The 20,876-nt window shown below is 33.1% G+C and overlaps 2 protein-coding genes across 6 annotated transcripts; both read left to right on the forward strand.

The window, feature by feature from the left end:
- The first annotated feature begins 8,511 nt into the window (after positions 1–8,511).
- LOC117689711 (uncharacterized) lies at positions 8,512–12,674 on the forward strand. Of its 2 annotated transcripts, none has more exons than XM_066069797.1 (3): positions 8,512–8,630; positions 10,381–10,510; positions 11,844–12,674. In XM_066069797.1, the coding sequence occupies exons 1-3, from the start codon at positions 8,625–8,627 to the stop codon at positions 12,059–12,061; spliced, it is 354 nt and encodes a 117-aa protein (XP_065925869.1). In that variant the 5' UTR covers positions 8,512–8,624; the 3' UTR covers positions 12,062–12,674. The 2 variants fall into 2 exon arrangements, 1 of the variants encoding a protein (XP_065925869.1); XR_004601918.2 differs by lacking the exon at positions 8,512–8,630 and adding an exon at positions 9,094–9,613.
- A 2,262-nt stretch (positions 12,675–14,936) lies between these two features.
- On the forward strand, positions 14,937–18,516 carry LOC136270705 (E3 ubiquitin-protein ligase TRIM71-like). 4 transcript variants are annotated; one of them, XM_066069128.1, is made up of 3 exons: positions 14,937–15,074; positions 15,189–15,385; positions 15,745–18,516. In XM_066069128.1, the coding sequence occupies exon 3, from the start codon at positions 15,786–15,788 to the stop codon at positions 17,448–17,450; it is 1,665 nt and encodes a 554-aa protein (XP_065925200.1). In that variant the 5' UTR covers positions 14,937–15,074; positions 15,189–15,385; positions 15,745–15,785; the 3' UTR covers positions 17,451–18,516. The 4 variants fall into 4 exon arrangements, with proteins under 4 accessions (XP_065925200.1, XP_065925204.1, XP_065925201.1 ...); XM_066069132.1 differs by having other exon boundaries at positions 15,189–15,354; XM_066069129.1 differs by having other exon boundaries at positions 14,956–15,078.
- The last annotated feature ends 2,360 nt before the right edge of the window (positions 18,517–20,876 follow it).

Below are 20,876 nucleotides of genomic sequence, written 5' to 3' on the forward strand. Positions count from 1 at the left end.
TTTGCATATATCTATTGCACTCTTGCTCTATAATCCTGATATATGTAGCCACTAGTTTGGTTTATACATGTTCCAAGATACCATAACGCAATGGCCCCAATTCATCTAAATATTTTAAAACGAGCAACGATATCGATTCAAACAGCTTTGATAAATAAAATATGAATATATCCCTACAATTTAGCATTTTTTTAAAAAATTTAACACTCTTTAAGCATCGAGTTCCTACATGTAATAAAGAATGGAGATTTTTTAAAGATTTTTAAAAAGACTTCCCCCCGTATATAATCTTACGTCAATTTTACAGCCCCCCCCCCCCCCCCCCTCAACCGTACAATCTATAAACTACTACCTGGGAAGTTTCCATATACAAGTTTCCATTTTATTGTCCAAATAGTATATTTGAGAAGAACTTTTTAGCGTGTCAATTTTTTTTATTTCCTAAGTATCCCCCCTTTCAAAGTGCTTCCGACGTCTATGTTATATAATTTTGGTTTAATGTATCTATAGGCGACGTGGTAGGATGAAAATTCTTCCAGTTGATGTTCATAACAAGAGATGCATGGTGAACTTTGAACAGATGAAAAGTAACTTGTATGCATACACAACTTTATGCAAAATTAAATTTATACCTGTGGATGATGTCTGTGAGCGTATATGTTCTATTTGTAATCCTCAATAGCTTAATCAAATTATGCATGCCATTTTAGTTTACCTGGGTCACTCAGGTGAAACGTTGCTATCTGCTTTCGTCCATTGTTGTGCGTCGTGAATTTGAACATTTTCAGCTTCTTCTCTGAAATTACTAGAGTTATATTGACCACATTTTATGTCTAGCATTTAAAGCAGGGCAGCTAGTAGGAAACAGGAATAGGGATATTTTTGACACCATCCCTAGGGGCCATACATTTTGGGTATAAACTCCGAAAATTGATGCAATTTATAGAATTCTTCTTCACTACAAGTTTACAGTCTAATATATAATACTGTAGTCATTATCAAAATATACAGTCTGATATGATAATATGTCCTACATAATTCTACTTCATCCTATATTCATTGTATATGTATACATATTTACTATTTATTTACTACTTATCTATTCATTTATAAATGTACCTTTGACTTTTGAACTGTTTATAACGATTGACTTCATGTACTTTTTCATGGTTTGAGTGAAAAAACTAAATTGAAAAAATTGAAAATACAGAAATTGTGAAGTTTATGTCCCTATAGTCAGGAATTATGATGTTACATGTATAGAGCGGGGCGCTGTTGGAAAAATTTGAATGTACATGCATTAAATCTTTACTTAAAATCGTTTTTTAGCCCCTCTATACATAATATATTTAGCGGTGACACTAAATGTATGGTTATAATGAACAAAGAGGGTTCGATCTTCTAGATTAGTGAAATAAATGATTCCGGGTCAGGATAAGTGGGTTTGTAGCTAGCTTGTTTTGGTTTTGGGGTTTTTTTTTTGGTGGGGGTGGTGGGGTGGTCTGATATGTTTTACTTAATAAATGACTTATGTGCGATGTCTTAAATCCTTGTACTGTTTCTTTACATCTAAAAGCAATAATAGTCTACATAAATGGTCAGGGGATGAACATGGAAGTTTTCTTCTGTATATCTTATCAGAGGATATGCGATAACTTTAACATGCCTGCTGGTCAGTTCATAATTCATGCAATTTATGCAATTCTCGCTGGTCATAATTCTCCAGTACTAAACATTTATTTGGAAAACCAGAATACCAAATGATTTATTTTCTCGACCCTTCGTTACTTTTATATGAATCTTGCTTTTTCATCAAAACGAACGTGTTACTCTCTCAGTTTATAATACATCATCTTTTATCCGGAAGGGGGGGGGGGGGTAGTATTCGTTTTAACTTCAATTTCACTCTTGATTTCCTTATTTTCTCTTCCATTTCTTATATGCTCCCCAAAAAAGTTGGGGGGGGGGGGCAACTCCGCTTATAATTCAATATTATAAAAATTCAAAAAAGTGGGGGGGGGGGGGGGGGGGGGGACTGCCCCGGTGCTACATGCCTGCAATTAAAAACTTTTTAGTGGTTCATGCGGGTATGATGGTATAGTGATATTGCAAAAAAAGTATGACGATCGCTACCTTCATAGCCCCCATCAAATATTAGAGAAAATGTTTTATTGTTTACTCTTACAACTTTCTTTTAACTAATTAATGAATTAACCGTAAAGAGTAAGTAAAAGTAACTAAACTAATGTTAGGTACATGTATAACAGTAGGTTGGATAGAGAAATAAATGTCGTTCTTTTATGTATGGGAATTTGAGTCTGACGTAATTTCATGAAGTCAGTGAAATTCTAGGTTGCTGAATGCTTTGACCGATCAATAAACTGGTCAGAACTGGATTGTGTAGATTTCAGTCCCGTATTTTTTTATACAGTTGTGAATTGCAATCGGATTTCTAAAGAAATAGGGTTAAAAATTAAATACTCCGTAGTTGTAAATATCTAATTATTATATGTTGCCATTCTGCAGATGCCTTACATGGTTGAATCATACTCAGGTGACTGTTAAGGCCCTTAGACTTCTTATCAATGTGAAAGTGTTTGCTTTATTAACTTTGGTTTGTTACAGGTTGGTGTGCGTCAGCCCCACTGGTATATATTATCATTTTGCTGTAAACGGAGAGTATTGATGTTGTCATTTTGTTTGATTTTTTTTTCAATATTTCAAACTGCAGAGTTAAAGTAAGGTCCTTGATACCTGCCAAGAAGAGTTGTGATATATAACCCTCAGACTTGGATAGATCCAACACCCCCCCCCCCCCCCGGCCCTCCTTGAACAAACATGTTAACACATACCCGAACACATATAATTTAAATCTTTTGAACCCTTAGATAAAATAACTTGTTTTTTTCCATTGTAACTCCATTGAAATGTCATTGGTTTTCCAGGTTTTTTTTTAAATACCATTGATTGTGATTTATTTTTCTTGTGTCTTCATCTGACCAGTTTTATGCCTACATGTACCAGTTAAATAGTAGGCTCATCACTGGACATAATTACACATTTCTCCATGAGCAAACACTATTATACGCTACCTATATAACGAGAACATTTTGCTGAAAACCTGGGTGCACACACTATCATCCACCATGGTTATCTGTCCGTGCTCAATCATGCTTTTAATACCCTGATCAACTCATACAACCCGCACAAAGAACCTAGTTGACAAGAAACGAAAAAATGTTGCATGAAGGTAAGCATTACATTATTAATATTTGGAATATTTGGAGAAAAAAATAATTATTTCTTGTCTTTTTTTCTAAATTGTTGGAATAATACAACACTTGAATATTATTGTTTTCAATTATCGTATTAGCAACTGAGTTATATAATATTTTAAGAATCATATCCCAAAAGGAACCTTCTACCCAAGCACAAGTGAAACATTTTTTCTGTAATCATTTTATTCAAATCATTTCATTCAAACCATGAAATGGTACATGAGGTCAATCAGTATATACAGTTCACAAGTCAGAGGTACATTTTATAAATGTATAGATTGGTAGTCAATAAATAGTTAATGAGAATAAATATAGTTACAATATATACAATGAAAATAGGACTAATATATTAGATTATTTTGATAATCAAATAACATAATTTTTTTCCAGATTTGTAACTTTAGTACGAGACATATGTTCACAACACTTCATAGTATTTGTGGTGCTGAAAAGAATTTGTCATCAAGATATTAACATGTACATATGTCTTAACGTTAACAACTCTTAACATTTAAGAATACATGTATAATGGAATTCGTCAGCAATTTGACCTGAATTACAGAGTTTACATACTATTTGGTTTAAAGGAATATTTTGCCATCTCCCATTCTCCACTGGGAGATAGTGGTTTGAGCTATAAGTTCAAGGATATCTCCCAAAATTATATAATTTTTTGCCAGTTAAGCTTAAATTTAAACTTGTATTTGGGAATGTAGAGGTAATAATTTAAAGATTTTCAATTTGTTTATAGATATTTAATAAATATTCTTTGGCATGCAAAATAAATACACATTGAGTTTATTTGTTAAACAATAAAACGGAGTTTTTTTTTCTGTGATTCATGCGGGATATGAAAATGGCGACTTTCCAGAAAAAATACAAAACCCCCAATAGAGGGTTATGTTATTTTTTCTGCAGTTACCGCTTTACCATCATAACCCGACTGAATCACCGAAGAAAGCTTTTTACTATTTATATTAAATCTTTCTTTTAACAAAATATTTTTTGATTGTAAAAAGTAAGTTAAATTAACTGTTAATGTAGACCAGTACGTTAGCTAAAAGAAACAGCCAAATCGTATCCATTAGTAATTTGAGTCTGACATCATGATTATTTCGTGCAGTCCGTGAGTTTTCTTAGGTCGCTGTAGGTTTCGATCAATCGATAAACGGGGCGGGAAAACCGGTCGTCTGGTTATTTTAATCCAATCGCCTGGTAATTGTAATCCAATCACCTGATTATTGTAATCCAATCACCTGGTTATTGTAATCCAATCACCTGGTTATTGTAATCCAATTACCAGGTTATTGTAATCCAGTCGTCTAGTTATTGTAATCCAACTACCTGGTTATTGTAATCCAATCACCTGGTTATTGTAATCCATTCACCTGGTTATTGTAATCCAATTACCTGGTTATTGTAATCCAATCACCTGGTTATTGTAATCCATTCACCTGGTTATTGTAATCAATCACCTTGTAATTGTAATCAATCACCTGGCTATTGTTATACAATCACCTGGTTTAATATTGTAATTCTCCCAAGCCTTAAAGGGGCATGGTCACGATTTTGTTCAAAAATTATTTTTTCGATTTTAATGTTTACAATGCTTTAGTAAGGCATTTTAAATAGGCAATCAAAATTTGAGTGTCATTTGATGAGTTATAAGTGAGTTACAGAGATTACAACTCTTCGCTATGTAAACAAAGCGTTTGTTTACATTTCGAATGTTGAAGTGAAAATTCCAGTTTTAGACCTAAAATAAATGTGTTAATCGTTAGGAACTGTTTATTTTTTGCTTTAAATGATGAGATAGACAAACCATGAGCCCTGTGTCTTGCTTAAAACCTAACGACTGGCACCCAAATTTCATTTGAGCATTAGAAATGCATTCCTAAAGCATTGCAAATAATAAAAACAAAAATAAAATTTGACCAAAATCGTGACCATGCCCCTTTAAACTTTCCATTCATCTTGTTTTATCTTTTTCTGGTGGATTCTTTCCATTTTCCTTTCGGATCGACAGAATCTCTGGCTATCAGTTGGATGTTCTTTGCCTCGCTGTACAGTTACCCTATAGGAGTAAATAGAAAGGAACTTTTCCCATGCGGGGCTAACCCTGCTGTTGATTCGGTTATGCCAACCTTCAAGGTCGTTGCTAGAAATATACCGATGCACGAACTGAACTGTTTTCAAACCTTTTTAATTTAAATCAAATTAACATTATTATAATTGTCATTTACTTTTGTGGGGAGATGAATCCCTAGATGTCAATTCAAACCAACGCATTTCTTAGCAGTTCAAAGATTTATCAGAGATTGTGGTAGATCCTCGTAATTTTAGTCTTACTGCCTAGACCAAATTCAAAAAGAGCTGTTTTTAAATACATGTACGTTTGTGTAATAAGTAATATCCATTTCTATGTACTTTCCATTCTTAACTACTATACAGTTGTAAATTATAATACTTGGTAAGAACCTTGTTAGAACATGTTTATGCAATAAAATATGTTCAAACCAACAAACCAAAGTCGTTGAATGAACACAGACCAAATCCTAATGGAGAAGGGTGGATTGAAGATCCACGAACGCCACTCATACTCCATTAAGGCCGAATCTATAGTTGATCATTGTTCGCTTTTCTGTCGAGGTAGTTTCCTCGACATGTTCCGGCGGCAGGAAGGGCAAAGAAGGACTTGTTTGATGATATCGAATCGAAAACACATTTCCTCGTTCATTGTAGGCTCTCTAAAACAAACACCAAAGATAAATTAGTGAAGAGTTTTTATGATACAAAATTTTTCTCAACATAAGCATGCATAAGTAAATATATGTAGAATCATAGAATAATTCGATATTAAAGTAATTAAATAATTATAAGATGCAGGTTATAGAATTCTTTCTAATTTTCATTGTGTATTTGTAGAAAATTTATTAAGAGAAAAAAAATCTATACTTATAAATTAAGGCATTTGGCAAATAAACTACATGAATACTTGCTTACACATTTGGTATTTGAATACATGTTAGATGAAGTCTGTAAGGTATAATTGAATTTTACTGATTAGTTATTATTGTGAAATTATCAAATTTCTACTTTCTTTTTTGATAAACATGCCCGAAAAAGCAAAAATTAGATCATGGTGGTGGACACGCTTAGGCAGATCCAAGTCAGGGATACTTTGCATCAAAATAAATACTTGGAATGAAATTATATTGAACGATTGCGTAAAGAGTGAATATATTAACTGTGAGTCTATTTGGAGAAAACATATAAGTTAAAATTGGACAAATGTTGAATAAATAAAATGAGTCAATTCGTTTCTTTAGTGGGCAATATTAGTTTTGATACACATTCGCTTGAGAACTTTCCAGAACTGGGTATCCAAGAACGCGGATTGACTAATCAACGAAAGTGTAGGACACGTTCATCATGCATAGCGGGCAGATACCTTGGATTGGACTTGCCCAAACCGGGTTGACTAATTGACATCATGGCGGAAAGAGTAGCCGGGGCGATTAACCATTGGCCAGATACTTAGAATCTGACAACTTTGGTTTGAAAAATGCATGCAAATCATTAATAATGCATAACCTACCGTGTTTTAATTTCATATCTTTAATACCACTACAGGTTGGTTGTAAATCGACATTTATTTTAAACTTTAATTAACAGATCATTGTATTCTACGTCAATAAGTTTATTGGGACCACCCCCCCCCCTTCTAGATTTTTTTTTTATCTGAAATTTTTATTTTGGAGAGTAAAACAAATTATATTGAAAATTGACCAAAAGAACCCAAAATAGAGAAATACACTTAATACCCATTCACTGATTTGAAATAAATACATCTAACGAGTTTATTTTTTTTTTCAGTCAGCTGCACGAAACAGGATTACCGCCACGTACATGTATTTATTATCCCTTTCAGTTTAGATTTTTCATCCATGCCCGCTCTTCTTAATATCCAACAATGCAGTTTTTTTTATTTCAATTTTAAAGAAATCGGACAAAGTATATACAAACATGAACAACAATATGGTTCAACATATAAAGCATTATATGAACACAATGTGTAACGCAGTACAGTTAAGGCGGTCAATAAAAATATGGGCAATATTTTTGTGATGAAAACACGTATACTTTAGTTAAACTGGCATGTCCTTTATAAAATCAATAACAGTCACTCAAATGCAATATATTTCTAAAATATATATATAACAGTACAATATTTTATGTTCATAGTGGTCACGTGATATGGCAGTCGCATGGTACAAGCAGATGTATTTGTGGTTTTGAGGTCATTAAAAAAATTCAATATTGCAAGGGCATAATCATGTCAAAATTCACAACTGAATTATGAAATAACTTGATGTTATATCGTAGATTTTGAAAAACGGTGCGATTTTTTTAAGATAAGAATATTTGTTAGTAGAAACCGTAATTTAAAATGCATATGTTGTATAATTTTGAAGGTCACAGGGTTAATTTCATTAAAAAATAATTAATTTGTAAGATTTTACAAGGATCGTAGAAGTTTTTAAGTTACATAGCATATTTCAAGTTTGTCGGGATTAGGTAAGTGTATGCCCTTGCAATGAAGTGATTTATTTAGGTACTCAGATTTTAGATATTATACGATATTTTATACAAAACCGAGGTGGCTTCTTTAAACGATGCATACTTTTAACAAAATGTAAATAAGACTATATAAGTAGCATTCTACTAATAATAATTTTAAACAAAATATTCATTTATACTTTTCCGTTAATGTATGACATTTATTTTTCTTCGCTATAAAACTGCACGATAGCCTTCAATGATTTAACTTAATGCGTCATTTTGAAGCATATGACGTCATATTTTGTAGTACAGCGAGAACGACATCTCGCTTATTTTTCAGTGTGTACGATATAACGGACATCAAAATTGTAAGTAATAGCATTTGTTGTTTTTAATTAAAAGATTAGTATAAGTTAATTTTAGTAATAAATAGATTAATAAGTACTTTCGAGGTTTGTAATATACTGTGATGTCATAATGCACATTTCCCGTACTTTTTGTTTGAACTGCTGCGAAAGAGTTAATTCCCGCGCTTGCGCGGGGTATTATCCAGTAACTAAAATATAAACGTCTTATCTTTTAAGGGTCTAAACCTCTTGGGACCTACATTTTAGAGTCCTCCTACCGGTAGGTGTACCAGGAACAATAAATGTCTGTAACCACTGATTTGTCATAAATTCAGGAAACCTGCATCGACAAATGAATGAATAGGACACTATATTGTCTATATCTCAATATTGATATTTTGAACTGTGATATATTAACTTCCAGCAATTAAATGCAATGAATGTAAGTATTAATGAAGTATATAGGGTTCATGCTTTGTAAAGGAGGGGCAAAAAAAATATTTACTGCTTGGTGGAAATGATCCAGGGACGTAAACATGTCCAGCACAATGTCCTGATTTAGCTATGTAGCTTGAAAAAGCTATATTGCTTAATAAAGCTATTTAGAATAGCTTGATTTAGCTATTTTGTCATACATTTCTCTTAAATGTATATTTTTCAGCATGTTAACAAAATTACACTTTAGTTCAGTAATAGATTTCACCTTTGAACTGCTCTATTAACAATGCATGAACAGATTACTCGATCATGAATTAGTGTCTCTTTCAGAGACTTTGCACTGCAAGTGTCACTACAGTATTAAATTTTACTATATATTCTACCATAATTGCAAAACTTTACATACAGTTTAAAAATTCAAAACGAACTTCTGGGAAAATCCTTTTGATATCTCTTTATACAACGCTTCATTTACAATTTTCTAGCAAAATACACACGTGCATCCAGCAAGGCGTGAGACTTTGTTTACCTCGAAGTTACACATGTGCTTGAAAATCAAGCCCGAGCCTTTTCACCTCCTCCGGAAACAACACGCATCAAAAATTCAAATGACCTCGCATCATTACAAAACTGGGATAGTTTGACCTCTTACACATTGATTTTTATCTCATAAAAAAAATCAGCTCCTGTCGCGTGCGGAAACGCCCCGAATTCAAAGGAAAATTCGGGAATTATTTTGCCTCAGCCATGTTTTGACGTGAACCTTCAGTGAAATACTGTTATGACACCTGCAAGGTGGAATAAGACACCTGAAAAAGTCATTCAAATTAACCGTAAATTATTTGATTATGAAAGATATAATGATAAATAAACTATACATTTGTCAAATAAGCGAAAATGTTGCAAACCGGGGATAAAAAATGAATAACAACAAAAGCCCCAATCGGTAAAATCGGAAAGCCCGACACTATATCCACCAGCTACGAAGTAAGTTATGAGTTGCCGTCGATAAAATCCTTTTAATAAAACAAAATATCGTTTCGATCGGAGGTCAGCCATTTTTATGACGATGTGTTATTTCACCTTTAAGTTTTAAAAGTTTTGGGGCAACTGATTGATGACATTACAGTTACTTCTTGAATGAAATATAAAGAAAGGCCAGTTATGGTAAACAAAACAATTGATTGGTAATTATTCAGCACAATGTAAACAAATTATACTCATCCACACCTCAGTGCACACAAGGTGGTGGACAGTTACCCAGACAATAAAAATATATTTATTTGCTTAAAAGTGTTCAAAAGTAACAGTGTTATATCTAAATTTAATTAGGGGTGTTTTTTTCAATTAATTTGTAATTAACTTGCAATTTTTTGGATACTTCTGATGATTAACATTTTTGTGAAAAACTGCATATACATATACATTGCTTTATAAAGCTATTCTGAACAGCTTTATTAAGTTATATAGCTGTTTGAAGCTATATAACTAAATCAGGAGATTGTGCGGGACCTGTTTATATGGTGTGTATGTATGATAGAAAATTACATAAGATAATAATCAGAATGCTGCCAAATTTAAATATGATTAATTTTTTAGGTAAATTTAACAAAGTCCTTTACAGTCATATACATGTACTGCATTGGATGTTAATGATTTTCAAAATAGGTGCATTTAGAAACTGACCCCAGAATACTATATTGAAGACTCTCAAGGTATTTAACCATGATAACAGCTTGTGTTTTGACTGTCAGGAATATGAGCTACGTCAGTACAGTGCATCAAGCTGGATGTCCACTAACACAGCAGGAGTGGACTACAGTAAGGCCTCCAGTACCAACTTCATGAGACTGTTTAGATACATCAGTGGAACCAACACTGACAGTGAGTAGAATTAAACTAGGTTTTATGTGGACAAGATAGTTGGGCCAAATTTAAAACTTAATTGATCTCCTTAAAAAGAGAAGCTTTGTAAATAAATACGTACAGAAAAATATTAAGATTTAAAAGCTAAAATATATGAAATTTTAAATTACTAAATAATATTATAAAGATTAAAAACTTGCATTGAAAAACTTATGATAGATCTTTAATTTAGTTACAACTCAGCTTTCTTTCGACATGCGCATCACATGATTCACTTACACCTAATTTTTCTGGTTTGCAATAACTGCATCGATATGAAAATTAATATGAATGGAAATTAAAAGTATGAAAATTAAAATAACAACATAGCTCCAAGACTGAATCTTGAATCAGGTGTTTTGTAGTTTTTACCCCTCTAGAAATAAGAATAAATAATGAATTATTGAAAGTGGATAGACCATTTTTATTAGTCAGGGGTCTGGACTTCATTGATCACCAAGTTTCGGGAAAAATTTTAATTTTCAAACTTTTATAATTGAGCATTTTCTCAATGAAATGTTCATCGCAGGGTGTCCTGAATGTTAATTTAAATGATTTCTCAAGCATTACGTCATTCAGAGTTTTAAGGAGCAGAAGTCTAAATCTTTGATTGCTAATATCTCAAAATGGACAAGTACATGTACTTCGTAAAGCACCATAGAGAATTTCATTGAAATAATTCAGAATCAATCGGACATTTTCAAAAATTTGAGGTATAATAATGCTTGGTCTGCAACAACTGTATAACACTTTTTTGATTCAACACCTAAGATTTTGTTTGTTTCAAATCTAAAAAATTGTACTTACTTATAAATAAAAACATTTTTCTCAAATCTAATTACGTGCAAAATATACTCAAAAAATTATTAGATGCTGTAAGCTATCACTGGCCCATCAGTGATAGCTCTCTCTCTCTCTCTCTCTCTCTCTCTCTCTCTCTCTCTCTCTCTCTCTCTCTCTCACACACACACACATACACACACATACACACACACACACATGCACACGCTCATAAATGTTGTTGGTAAAAAATGTACTTTCTTATAAAAAAAACCATTTTCCCCAAATCTAACTCAAGCAAAATATACTCAAAAGTTTACTAGATGCTGTGAGCTATCACTGGCCCATCAGTGATTGGACTCTCTCTCTTTCTCTCTCTCTCTTTCTCTAGCTCTCTCTCTCACACACACAAACATGCACACGCTCTTAAATATTGTTGGTATGATTTTTTTATTGAAAGATAAAACTGCAAACTTATCTACCTTAAGAATTTACATCTTGAAATTCTTCATATGCCTGCACATTTTTTTAGGTCGTTTGGTGGATATGTTAGAGACATTAAGGAGTGGATTAAAGAGGCCATTAAGCTCGGTCAGGCGATCGGGGACACCAGTAAATACCACACTGAGTTCTCCTACACTGCCGGTTATGACAGTCCATTCCGATTCCTCAACAGACACAATGAAATCTGGTTCATCGCCAAACAGCAATAGACATTTGCAACAATATTTAGGTCTGGAGACAGAATAAACTATGCTCATTTCCAAGAAGTTAACGACAATCATTTAAAACAAGAATGTATCAAAGACTAAAAAGCAATTATTAAGATTTTAACCTGACTCTTTTCCTTTAAAACGTAACATTTTCTGCATATGTTAAAGTGGCCTCTAATGTTTATTAGATTCTTCAATCTTATCAAGAAATTAATATTTAGATAAAGATATGCATATCAGTTGAACAAGATACCAGGTGCATACTTTTGATGAATTGATTTGAAGTAGGATTTGATAGATGGAGGACAATTTCTCAATTTAGCATGACGATCTAAGTAACTTGACTCAAATATATACATATTGAAGGTTTATATTCAAATGCACTATGCAAAATGCCCCAGTGGGGTATTTCTAAATGCAACTTTTGTATATAATTATACTTTCCACGCATATCCATGTATTTTGTGTAGTGTATCTGTTTAAACATAGATCTGTTCAAAATATTTGCATAATCATCATAGAGATTTTTGTAAACTTTTTATATGCATTGTTCTATTTTCACGTTTTTGGATATTTATTTCTAAATGCTGCAATTTTTTCTGAAGTGTTGTGATATATTTTTTCTTCAAATAAAACAATTTTGTACATATGATTTTTTTCATTTTCCATTTCATGAAAAGGGAAATAACTCTGTACTGCCAAATTGATTCTAAGGTGTAAACTTGGTACTGCAACAGGCATATAATTTGAAATAAAGTGTGTGTCTTAAAAATCATTTTCTCGGGAACCCTTCTACAAGAAACACCAATACATGTATTAATACACCAACACTAAAACAGGTCAATACTGGGGCTCCAAGAGGGTCTCAACATTTTGAACTTCAATATAAAAATATATATAAAAATGATTTAAAACTTCTGAAGAACAAACATGCTAATTGTAGAATTACTACACATTGTCAAGTATCCTCAGATAATGGAGATTCTAAAGAGGGGTTCAAAGTTCAACTTTGAAATGGATAATGTTTATAAATCTTCTCTAGAAATACAATGTTACAATTTAAGAGATGACTCAATATTACGCAAGCATCTTCAGATAGTATTGGTTGTACATACTCTAAACAATGACTCTCAGGCCAAAACTGGGATCCCATGAGGGGTCAAAGTTGAATCTAGAAACACATAAGAACTGCGATTATTACAATTTGTGTGATTAAAACCACAGACTCCAGGTTAATATTGGGGCCCCAAGAAAGGATTGAAAGTACAACATTCAAATATATTGGGGAAAATGTTTAAATTCCTCCTTCAATGGACTACAATGCTGGTAAAATTTGTAAGATTTCTATGCAATTTATGACCTTGAACTTAACCTTGGGTCAAAATCATGAAACACCCTCAGGTCATAAGCAATCTTTGGGTAAAATGAGAACTTTCAATGATTCTGCATAAGACAGATTTATAATACACTGGACACAGATTTTGCATTTTTCCTTCAAGTGACCTTGAACTTACCCTAATAACCTTGAGTCAAAATCATGACACACCAGGTCATAACCAATCTTTGCAATCGTGTGAAGTGAGAACTTCCAATGTTCTTCTAAAGAAAGATATGGACTGGACTTGATTGCACAGACAGACAAACGGACAAGGTGATTCATATTAACGATTAACACCCACTCCTCCAAACTTTGTTTTTCGGAGGGGGGGGGATAAAAATCTTTGAAAATCTCTTTCTTTTTTGTTTACTGCAACTTTAAAATTTGAAAATTAACACCCCATAGAAGCCTACTTCATTTGAATCTTTAATACAATCAATGTATTCATGGTTTTTTTTACATATAGTGATTATTTTTTAAAAGTTTGAAAACCCAAACTGTACAATTCTATTGCAATGTAATACTATTTTTTTGGTGGTTTTTTCAAATGAAACATGTTAATTTACATGTAAATAATTGCTTGAAAATTTTTATAATCCACCCTTTCTCAATTGCAGTCTGGGATTCAGGTACCTCATTACATCAAGACTTATACTTTATGCTATCTATCTTATAATAAAGTAAATTTGAGAAAACATTTCAAGGTGTAGAGAGTCACCTCAATATAACAAGTTTCACAGAATTACTTGACTGTTCCCGGTAATTTATTAACCTGAGTAATGTTGCCATAGAATTGTTTTAAAAAATGCATCAATTCATTTTTGTTTTGCATATATATGCTACAAATATATTGCTACAGCAGTTTTCTATATTAATTTAATGAGTTATAAAACTTTCAAGACCAAAAAAAGTAAAAATAAATTTTGATTAGCCCATCATTCCTCTCTCTATTCTTTGGAAAAATACTTCTTTCTTTGGTGCAAAATTATTAATTGCCATTGCCCCCATAACAAGTGTATACATCTAATATCCATAACTCTTCAAAACATGTTGGTATGCTAGTTTAGCCTCCAAACTCATAATAATCATTTGGGTACACATGCCTATGCAGGTATTTCTCTATATTTGTTAGCTGATGATGGGACTTGAACCCATTCTTCATTCTGACAATAGAATGTGTGCACCATTACACCACACCAGCTTTATCACATGTAGCCTCAGCATAAATTGGTGTTTCTAAGGTACTGTAAGCTGATTATTAGATATCAGACAAGGTAATTCCAATTTAACCCCCCCCCCCCCAAATCCCTCACACACACACAACAACTTTTTCTTGTCAATGAATTCATTTTAATAAAAAACTATAGCTAAGCTAAAAGATTTAATATTGTATATGTATCTACATACATTTTCATCAAATAAAGAATGCTATTTCTTTATTAAACCTCCTAACAATGTGCATGTGACCTAGATTCTAGAGTACTCAGATATCTGATTTATCTGTCCTTGTCATATTACAGGTGTGTACCTGACATTTAAATCTGAATCACGTGATCCTGTACAGGTAGGTGGACCAGGAAAATAAACACCTGCGACCCACCATGTTGGATTTTTGAAGTTTTTCATGGTGGAAGTTGTTCTAAAATAATAAATTCTGGCAGCCTTTGTACAAGTAGGTAATATTTTTTACTGTAATACATTATGAAAAGATGATACTGATTAATGGACAAAGACCATCTGACATGATGATTCCTATGACACTTATTTTCTACAACCTTAATTCCAGAGTTCAATACCTGAGAACAAATTGCTGGTATATTGTGCTGACAAAGGACAACAATATGTTGTCTACTTGTAGATTGTGGACATGCAGAAAATGTTGCAACTTTAACTGGTAGCTAAGGGACCGAACTTAGATAAAACATCCAGATCCCGCCATGTTGGATTGTGACGTTTGTTAGTTTACCAGTGAATTTAAATTGAGTAAGTTCTTCAACTGACTTAAAATTAATTTGAAATTTGCATAGTCTTTTTGCTGAATATAAACATTAAAAGATAAAAAAAACAGTTAACAAAAACCTTTATGATCCACTATGACCTTCAAATAAAATAACATGTTAAATATTAGTACATTTAATGTACATGTATAATACAATTAAACATTCAAAATACATGACATTTACATGTATGTACTGCCTAAAATTGTTTCAATGCATTTTTAATATACTTGTGAATCTGTCTGTGCAATTTCAACATGCATGGTTACATGTCCCATATTATGTGTAATTACATTTTCTATATAATATGTATTTACATGTTTCATATTATTCTTTTCTGTTCAGATAAATGCCCTCCTAGATTTTAAAGAAAAAGTCCGCCGACGATGGACCCCAGGACCAGTGCCCAGGATGTTGTACGCTGCACCCTGTGTCAGTACTCTGTGGCCCCCATGTACTGTGAAGTTTGTCATATACACCTGTGCAAAGACTGTGTAGAGAATCATTTCTCTGATTCCTCTAAAGTCCATAATGTGGTGCCACTAAAACAATACTTAACCACTCTGAACTATCCCAAGTGTAGGAAACACCCCACCAAACAATGTGAACTCCACTGTGAACAATGTGACATTCCTATCTGTGCACAGTGTATTTCTGGGGAACATTTAGGACATAAACCAGTTGATATTTTAAAAACTTTTGAAAGCAAATCAGAAAAGTTGCTTAAAGATTTGCAAGAATTAGAAAAATCCCTTTATCCTAAATATAAAGAAATTGCATCCAACATCCCAGTGCAGAAAGTTGATCTGAGTAAAAACTCCCGGAAATTGACAACAGCAATTGACAAACAAGGAGAAGTCTGGCACAGAGAAATAGACACCATTATCACAAACCTGAAATCTAACGTGGAGGAAATGGAATCCAAACACCTGCCAATCCTGGATAAACAGGAAGATGAAATCACACACACCATTTCTGAAATCACACAGACCATTGCTGAACTGAAGAAGTTACTGAACTCCAAAGATGTCTGCCTTGTCTCCGAGTACAAATCAAGGAACGCTGAATTCAGAAGATTGCCTCCTAAAATAAAAGTGTCCTTACCAAACTTTAGGCCACAGAAAATCCACATAGATCAGCTGATTGAACAGTTTGGTTCTCTGTCAGCATTATCTTTTACAGCAGAGAAACAAGACTACAGAATGCTGCCCCAGGGAGCCGAGTCCTCTCCCCCAGACCGGTCACTGATGGATGTACCCCAGGTCATCACAGCTATAGACACAGGGTATGAAGGTCTATATGGTGTGACGTGTCTGAATGATACAGAAGTATGGACGCATGGTAGGGACACCAAGATGAAACTCTACAACCTGCAGGGAGAACTAGTGGAGTCCATCCAAACCAAGTCAGGGAAGTATCCACAGGACATAGCAGTGACAAGGAGTGGGGATCTAGTTTATACTGATTACAATGATAGCACTGTGAACATAGTGAAGAATACACAGATACAGACAGTGATCAGACTACGGGGGTGGATACCTCTCGGTGTCTGTAGTACCTCCTCTGGTGATCTCCTGGTTGTCATGAACAGTGATGATAATAAACAAACAAAAGTTGTGCATTACTCTGGCTCCACAGAGAAACAAAGTATTCAGTACGATGACAAAGGACAACCTCTCTATTCATCTGGTGGATATAAATACATCAGTGAGAACAGGAACCTAGATATCTGTGTGTCAGACTATAGAGCCGGTGCAGTAGTGGTGGTCAATCAGGCCGGGAAACTCCGGTTTACCTACACTGGTCCTCCCCCTACTACCAAGGGATCATTTAGTCCATACGGCATCACAACAGACAGCCAGGGTCGGATCCTGACAGCAGACCATAACAAGCACCGTATCCACATCCTGGATCAGGACGGACAGTTCCTCCGATACATTGACAACTGTCATTTACGTGGTCTATGGGGTTTATGTGTGGACACCAGAGACAACCTCTTTGTGGCTGCGTTAAGAACAGGTAGAGTGAAGAAAATCCAATATTACATGTAAATCAATGAACTGCATGAATTAGATGTAAACAAATGAACCAAGTATACATTACATACTGTGTGTGTAAAAACATACATGTAAAGAAACTGTTTACATCTGAATATATACGGTGTATATTAGATAGGATTACTGTGTGTTTATATTGTACTTACAGTCAGCATTGCAGATAAATTACAGATACACATGTAACAAGAGGGCCATGTCAATGTTCTGCAATGATCATTAGCTTCATATCTCATATAAAACATGTATCACGTGTAAACAACCTGACCGTATCTGTTGGCTGTAAACACATTGTTTGACTGTATTTATATTACATGTAGGTTTCCATGTATTTAATTATTGTATGTTGGCAAACTATGAGCGTTTATATAATATGTTATTTTATATATAAACAAATTGTTCTTTCATATTACATGTAGACTGTCAATATTCTTGTATAGTATATGTAGACAAATAGACTGTGTTTACGTCATTGTTACCATGTGTATTAAATGACTCAGTATTCATACTGCATGTAAACAAACTCTGTTTATTTTTAGATGTATACAAGATGACAGTTTATCTATAACATGTCAACAATCTGTGGGGGTTTTTTTAACATGAAAAATGTAATGGTCTATATATTTATATGTTACATGTGGTTATTCAAAAATTCTGTTACATGTATTAATGACAAAGGTTAATGGACATGTAGCACTCAATTCTTCACCAGCAATGGAGCGAGGCCACAAAAGGACTGAGGCCCATTCCTTATAAAGAGGAGTGGTACAGGTATATTAACCCAAGTAGAATTCCAACTGTCTTAGCTAATTATCATTACTTACCTTTAAATCTTAAGAATTAGAGTAGTCGTGTGTGATATTCTAACAGCCTTGTTTTCTCAGATAACTATTCAAACTTCAGAAAATCCACGTCTAATATATTTAGGTCCTTGTTGTTTTTTCTGGGGGTTTTTTTGCTGAACTAATCAGATGTTTCTGAAAAATGATATTAAATAGTGAGTATATTTACATGATGATGTTTTGAATGTATTTTTGTGAGCTTTCGTTAATAAAAATTTAAACCAAAGAAATTATATTTTGAAATCAACATATTGACTATTAAATATGGTATTCAATACACAAGTTAAAAATGTCATTAATGGTATCTAATAAGTGGATGACTCTCTCTCTCTCCTTAATGCACAGACCTCTGAACTTATATCAAAAAGCCATTTAATAAATGTCTGGTTAAGTTGATATATATACCCTTTAAATAAAGACATACACCAGGTACACAACAAGTTTTTTACCGACGTAGGCCAGTGGCAAGAATATGTAAACAGTTACGCTTGATTGCATCTATACTTTGGCGCATTTGAAACCTTTGGAGTTATAGAACACCAGTTAAATCAATTTTGGACACAGTTCAGAATGCTATTAAAGGTCAATTAAGCACTGCAAATAAAAAAGAAATCAGCTGCCAGTGAGGGGGGGGGGGTTAAAAAGTTGTTGCTTACCAGGTACCGGTATATAGATTTGTTACATATTCATACTATAACCATGAAAACTGTATTGTGATATTTTCGCTAGGCAAGGGTGACGATACATGGTGTTTCTCTAGTCACTGATACACGCAGTGAATCATCTTGTAACATCGCCTTTGTCATCAAAATGTAATCGTAACTGTGTTCAGATTTGTGATGTAATTATTAATAGTACTGGTGTTTAACTAATTCTCGCCAGGTACAATTTTTTGGCCAGTGCATTGTTACGTCATTTTTCGTATGTAATTTTATGTGGTAACAATGCACTGGCGAGAAATGGTTCTTAAATTGAATTGAACTGAATTGGTCGTATGCCACTAGCTATTAAGGAATGAATTCAAAATTTATTTGTTTTATACGATATAAAATGGTTTGGGGCAGTTTACGCTTTATAAACCGCTAAGCGGTTTATAAAAAAGCGTAAACTGTTACAAACCATTTTATATCGTATAAAACTAATAAATTTTGAATTCATTGCTTATAATTTAATTTTTTTATTCTTCATTGTATATATAAACGGTCATTTTACCTTTAAAATGACGTAAAATTGTACAAAATTCAAACGTAACGTCAGGCGTATTGATACATTTTAGACGTTAGTCTTACTATTACGTAGGCAACATTCTTTATACGATATAAAATAATTTTTTAGCCAATCAGAAAGCGCGTTACAACCAGAATTAAATTATTATGAAATCAACCCAATTTTAATTGCGATATATTTCAGGTATTGATAAAACAATTTAAGAAAATTAAGTGTGATAGCACTCCCTGTGTTTGTTCACGTTCTCTGTAAAATTGATAAAGACAATTTAGTCTCAAATTTCTTTTTTATAATGAAATATATTTTTAGTGGCAAATCAGGCAAAAATGGTGTTTTTAAAAATGTAATAAATATAATAAAACATTCTTTTTCACATATTTGCACCCTGTAACATTATTATGCTCGAGACAACAATGTCAGAGGACATTTGTGTCTCGGGTTGATACAAGTGCCTGGCATGCAAAATATCGAAATCGTTAAAAAAGCCAGAAAATGTCAAGTATTTTGGACTAATGGGGGATACAATTTAGAGGGGCCTATGCGCCTAGAGGCCTGTGCTCGAGAAGAAAGAGTATGACAACACACGCTTTTTTGAAAATAACACAGTGACTGCACAATGTTGAAACATAAAATAATCCATATAGTAATAATATGAATTATACACGATATAAAGTACCAGACAGTCATGCATTTCTTTGTGTAAAAAGGTAGTCCATCTTCATCCTCCAGACGACAAGTCATTGTATTCCGAACCCGACCTTGAAATTTCAGAATTGAATTTTTCATTTTTTTTATTTTTTTATTTTTTTGTGATTCACTCAAAAATTTAATATAATCAAAGTTGGTGGGTTTTTACGAAAGCCGAATAGGGCCACATAAAAAAATATTTTTGTCTCGTAATTACGAGAAAAGATCTCGTTATTACGAGTTAATTATCTCGTTATTACGAGAAAAGATCTCGTTATTACGAGAAAAGATCTCGTTATTACGAGTTAGTTATCTCGTTATTACGAGAAAAGATCTCGTAATTACGAGAAAAGATCTCGTAATTACGAGAAAAGATCTCGTTATTACGAGATAATTTTCTCGTTATTACGAGAAAAGATCTCGTTATTACGAGATAATTTTCTCGTTATTACGAGTTAATTTTCTCGTTATTACGAGAAAAGATCTCGTTATTACGAGAAAAGATCTATATAAAATGGTGCGTTTCTGAAAAAGAATTCGACTGGATCACACTTTAAGTCTATCTTTTTCATTCCAGAAACGTTGATTCAATTTTGATCAATATTTAAAAATAACAAGATCATTATTCATTAATTTCTACATATCAAAATGATTGGTTTCGACATTT

The sequence above is a fragment of the Magallana gigas genome, chromosome 8 (assembly GCF_963853765.1).
Source record: "Magallana gigas chromosome 8, xbMagGiga1.1, whole genome shotgun sequence".
NCBI lineage: Eukaryota > Metazoa > Mollusca > Bivalvia > Ostreida > Ostreidae > Magallana > Magallana gigas.

Bases quoted from the DNA above. Each gene is read 5' to 3' on its own strand.
- LOC136270705 (XM_066069128.1), top strand. From the start codon at position 15,786: ATGGACCCCAGGACCAGTGCCCAGGATGTTGTACGCTGCACCCTGTGT.
- LOC117689711 (XM_066069797.1), top strand. The intron at 10,511-11,843 runs GTGAGTAGAATT...ACATTTTTTTAG, and splicing joins CAGTGGAACCAACACTGACA to GTCGTTTGGTGGATATGTTA.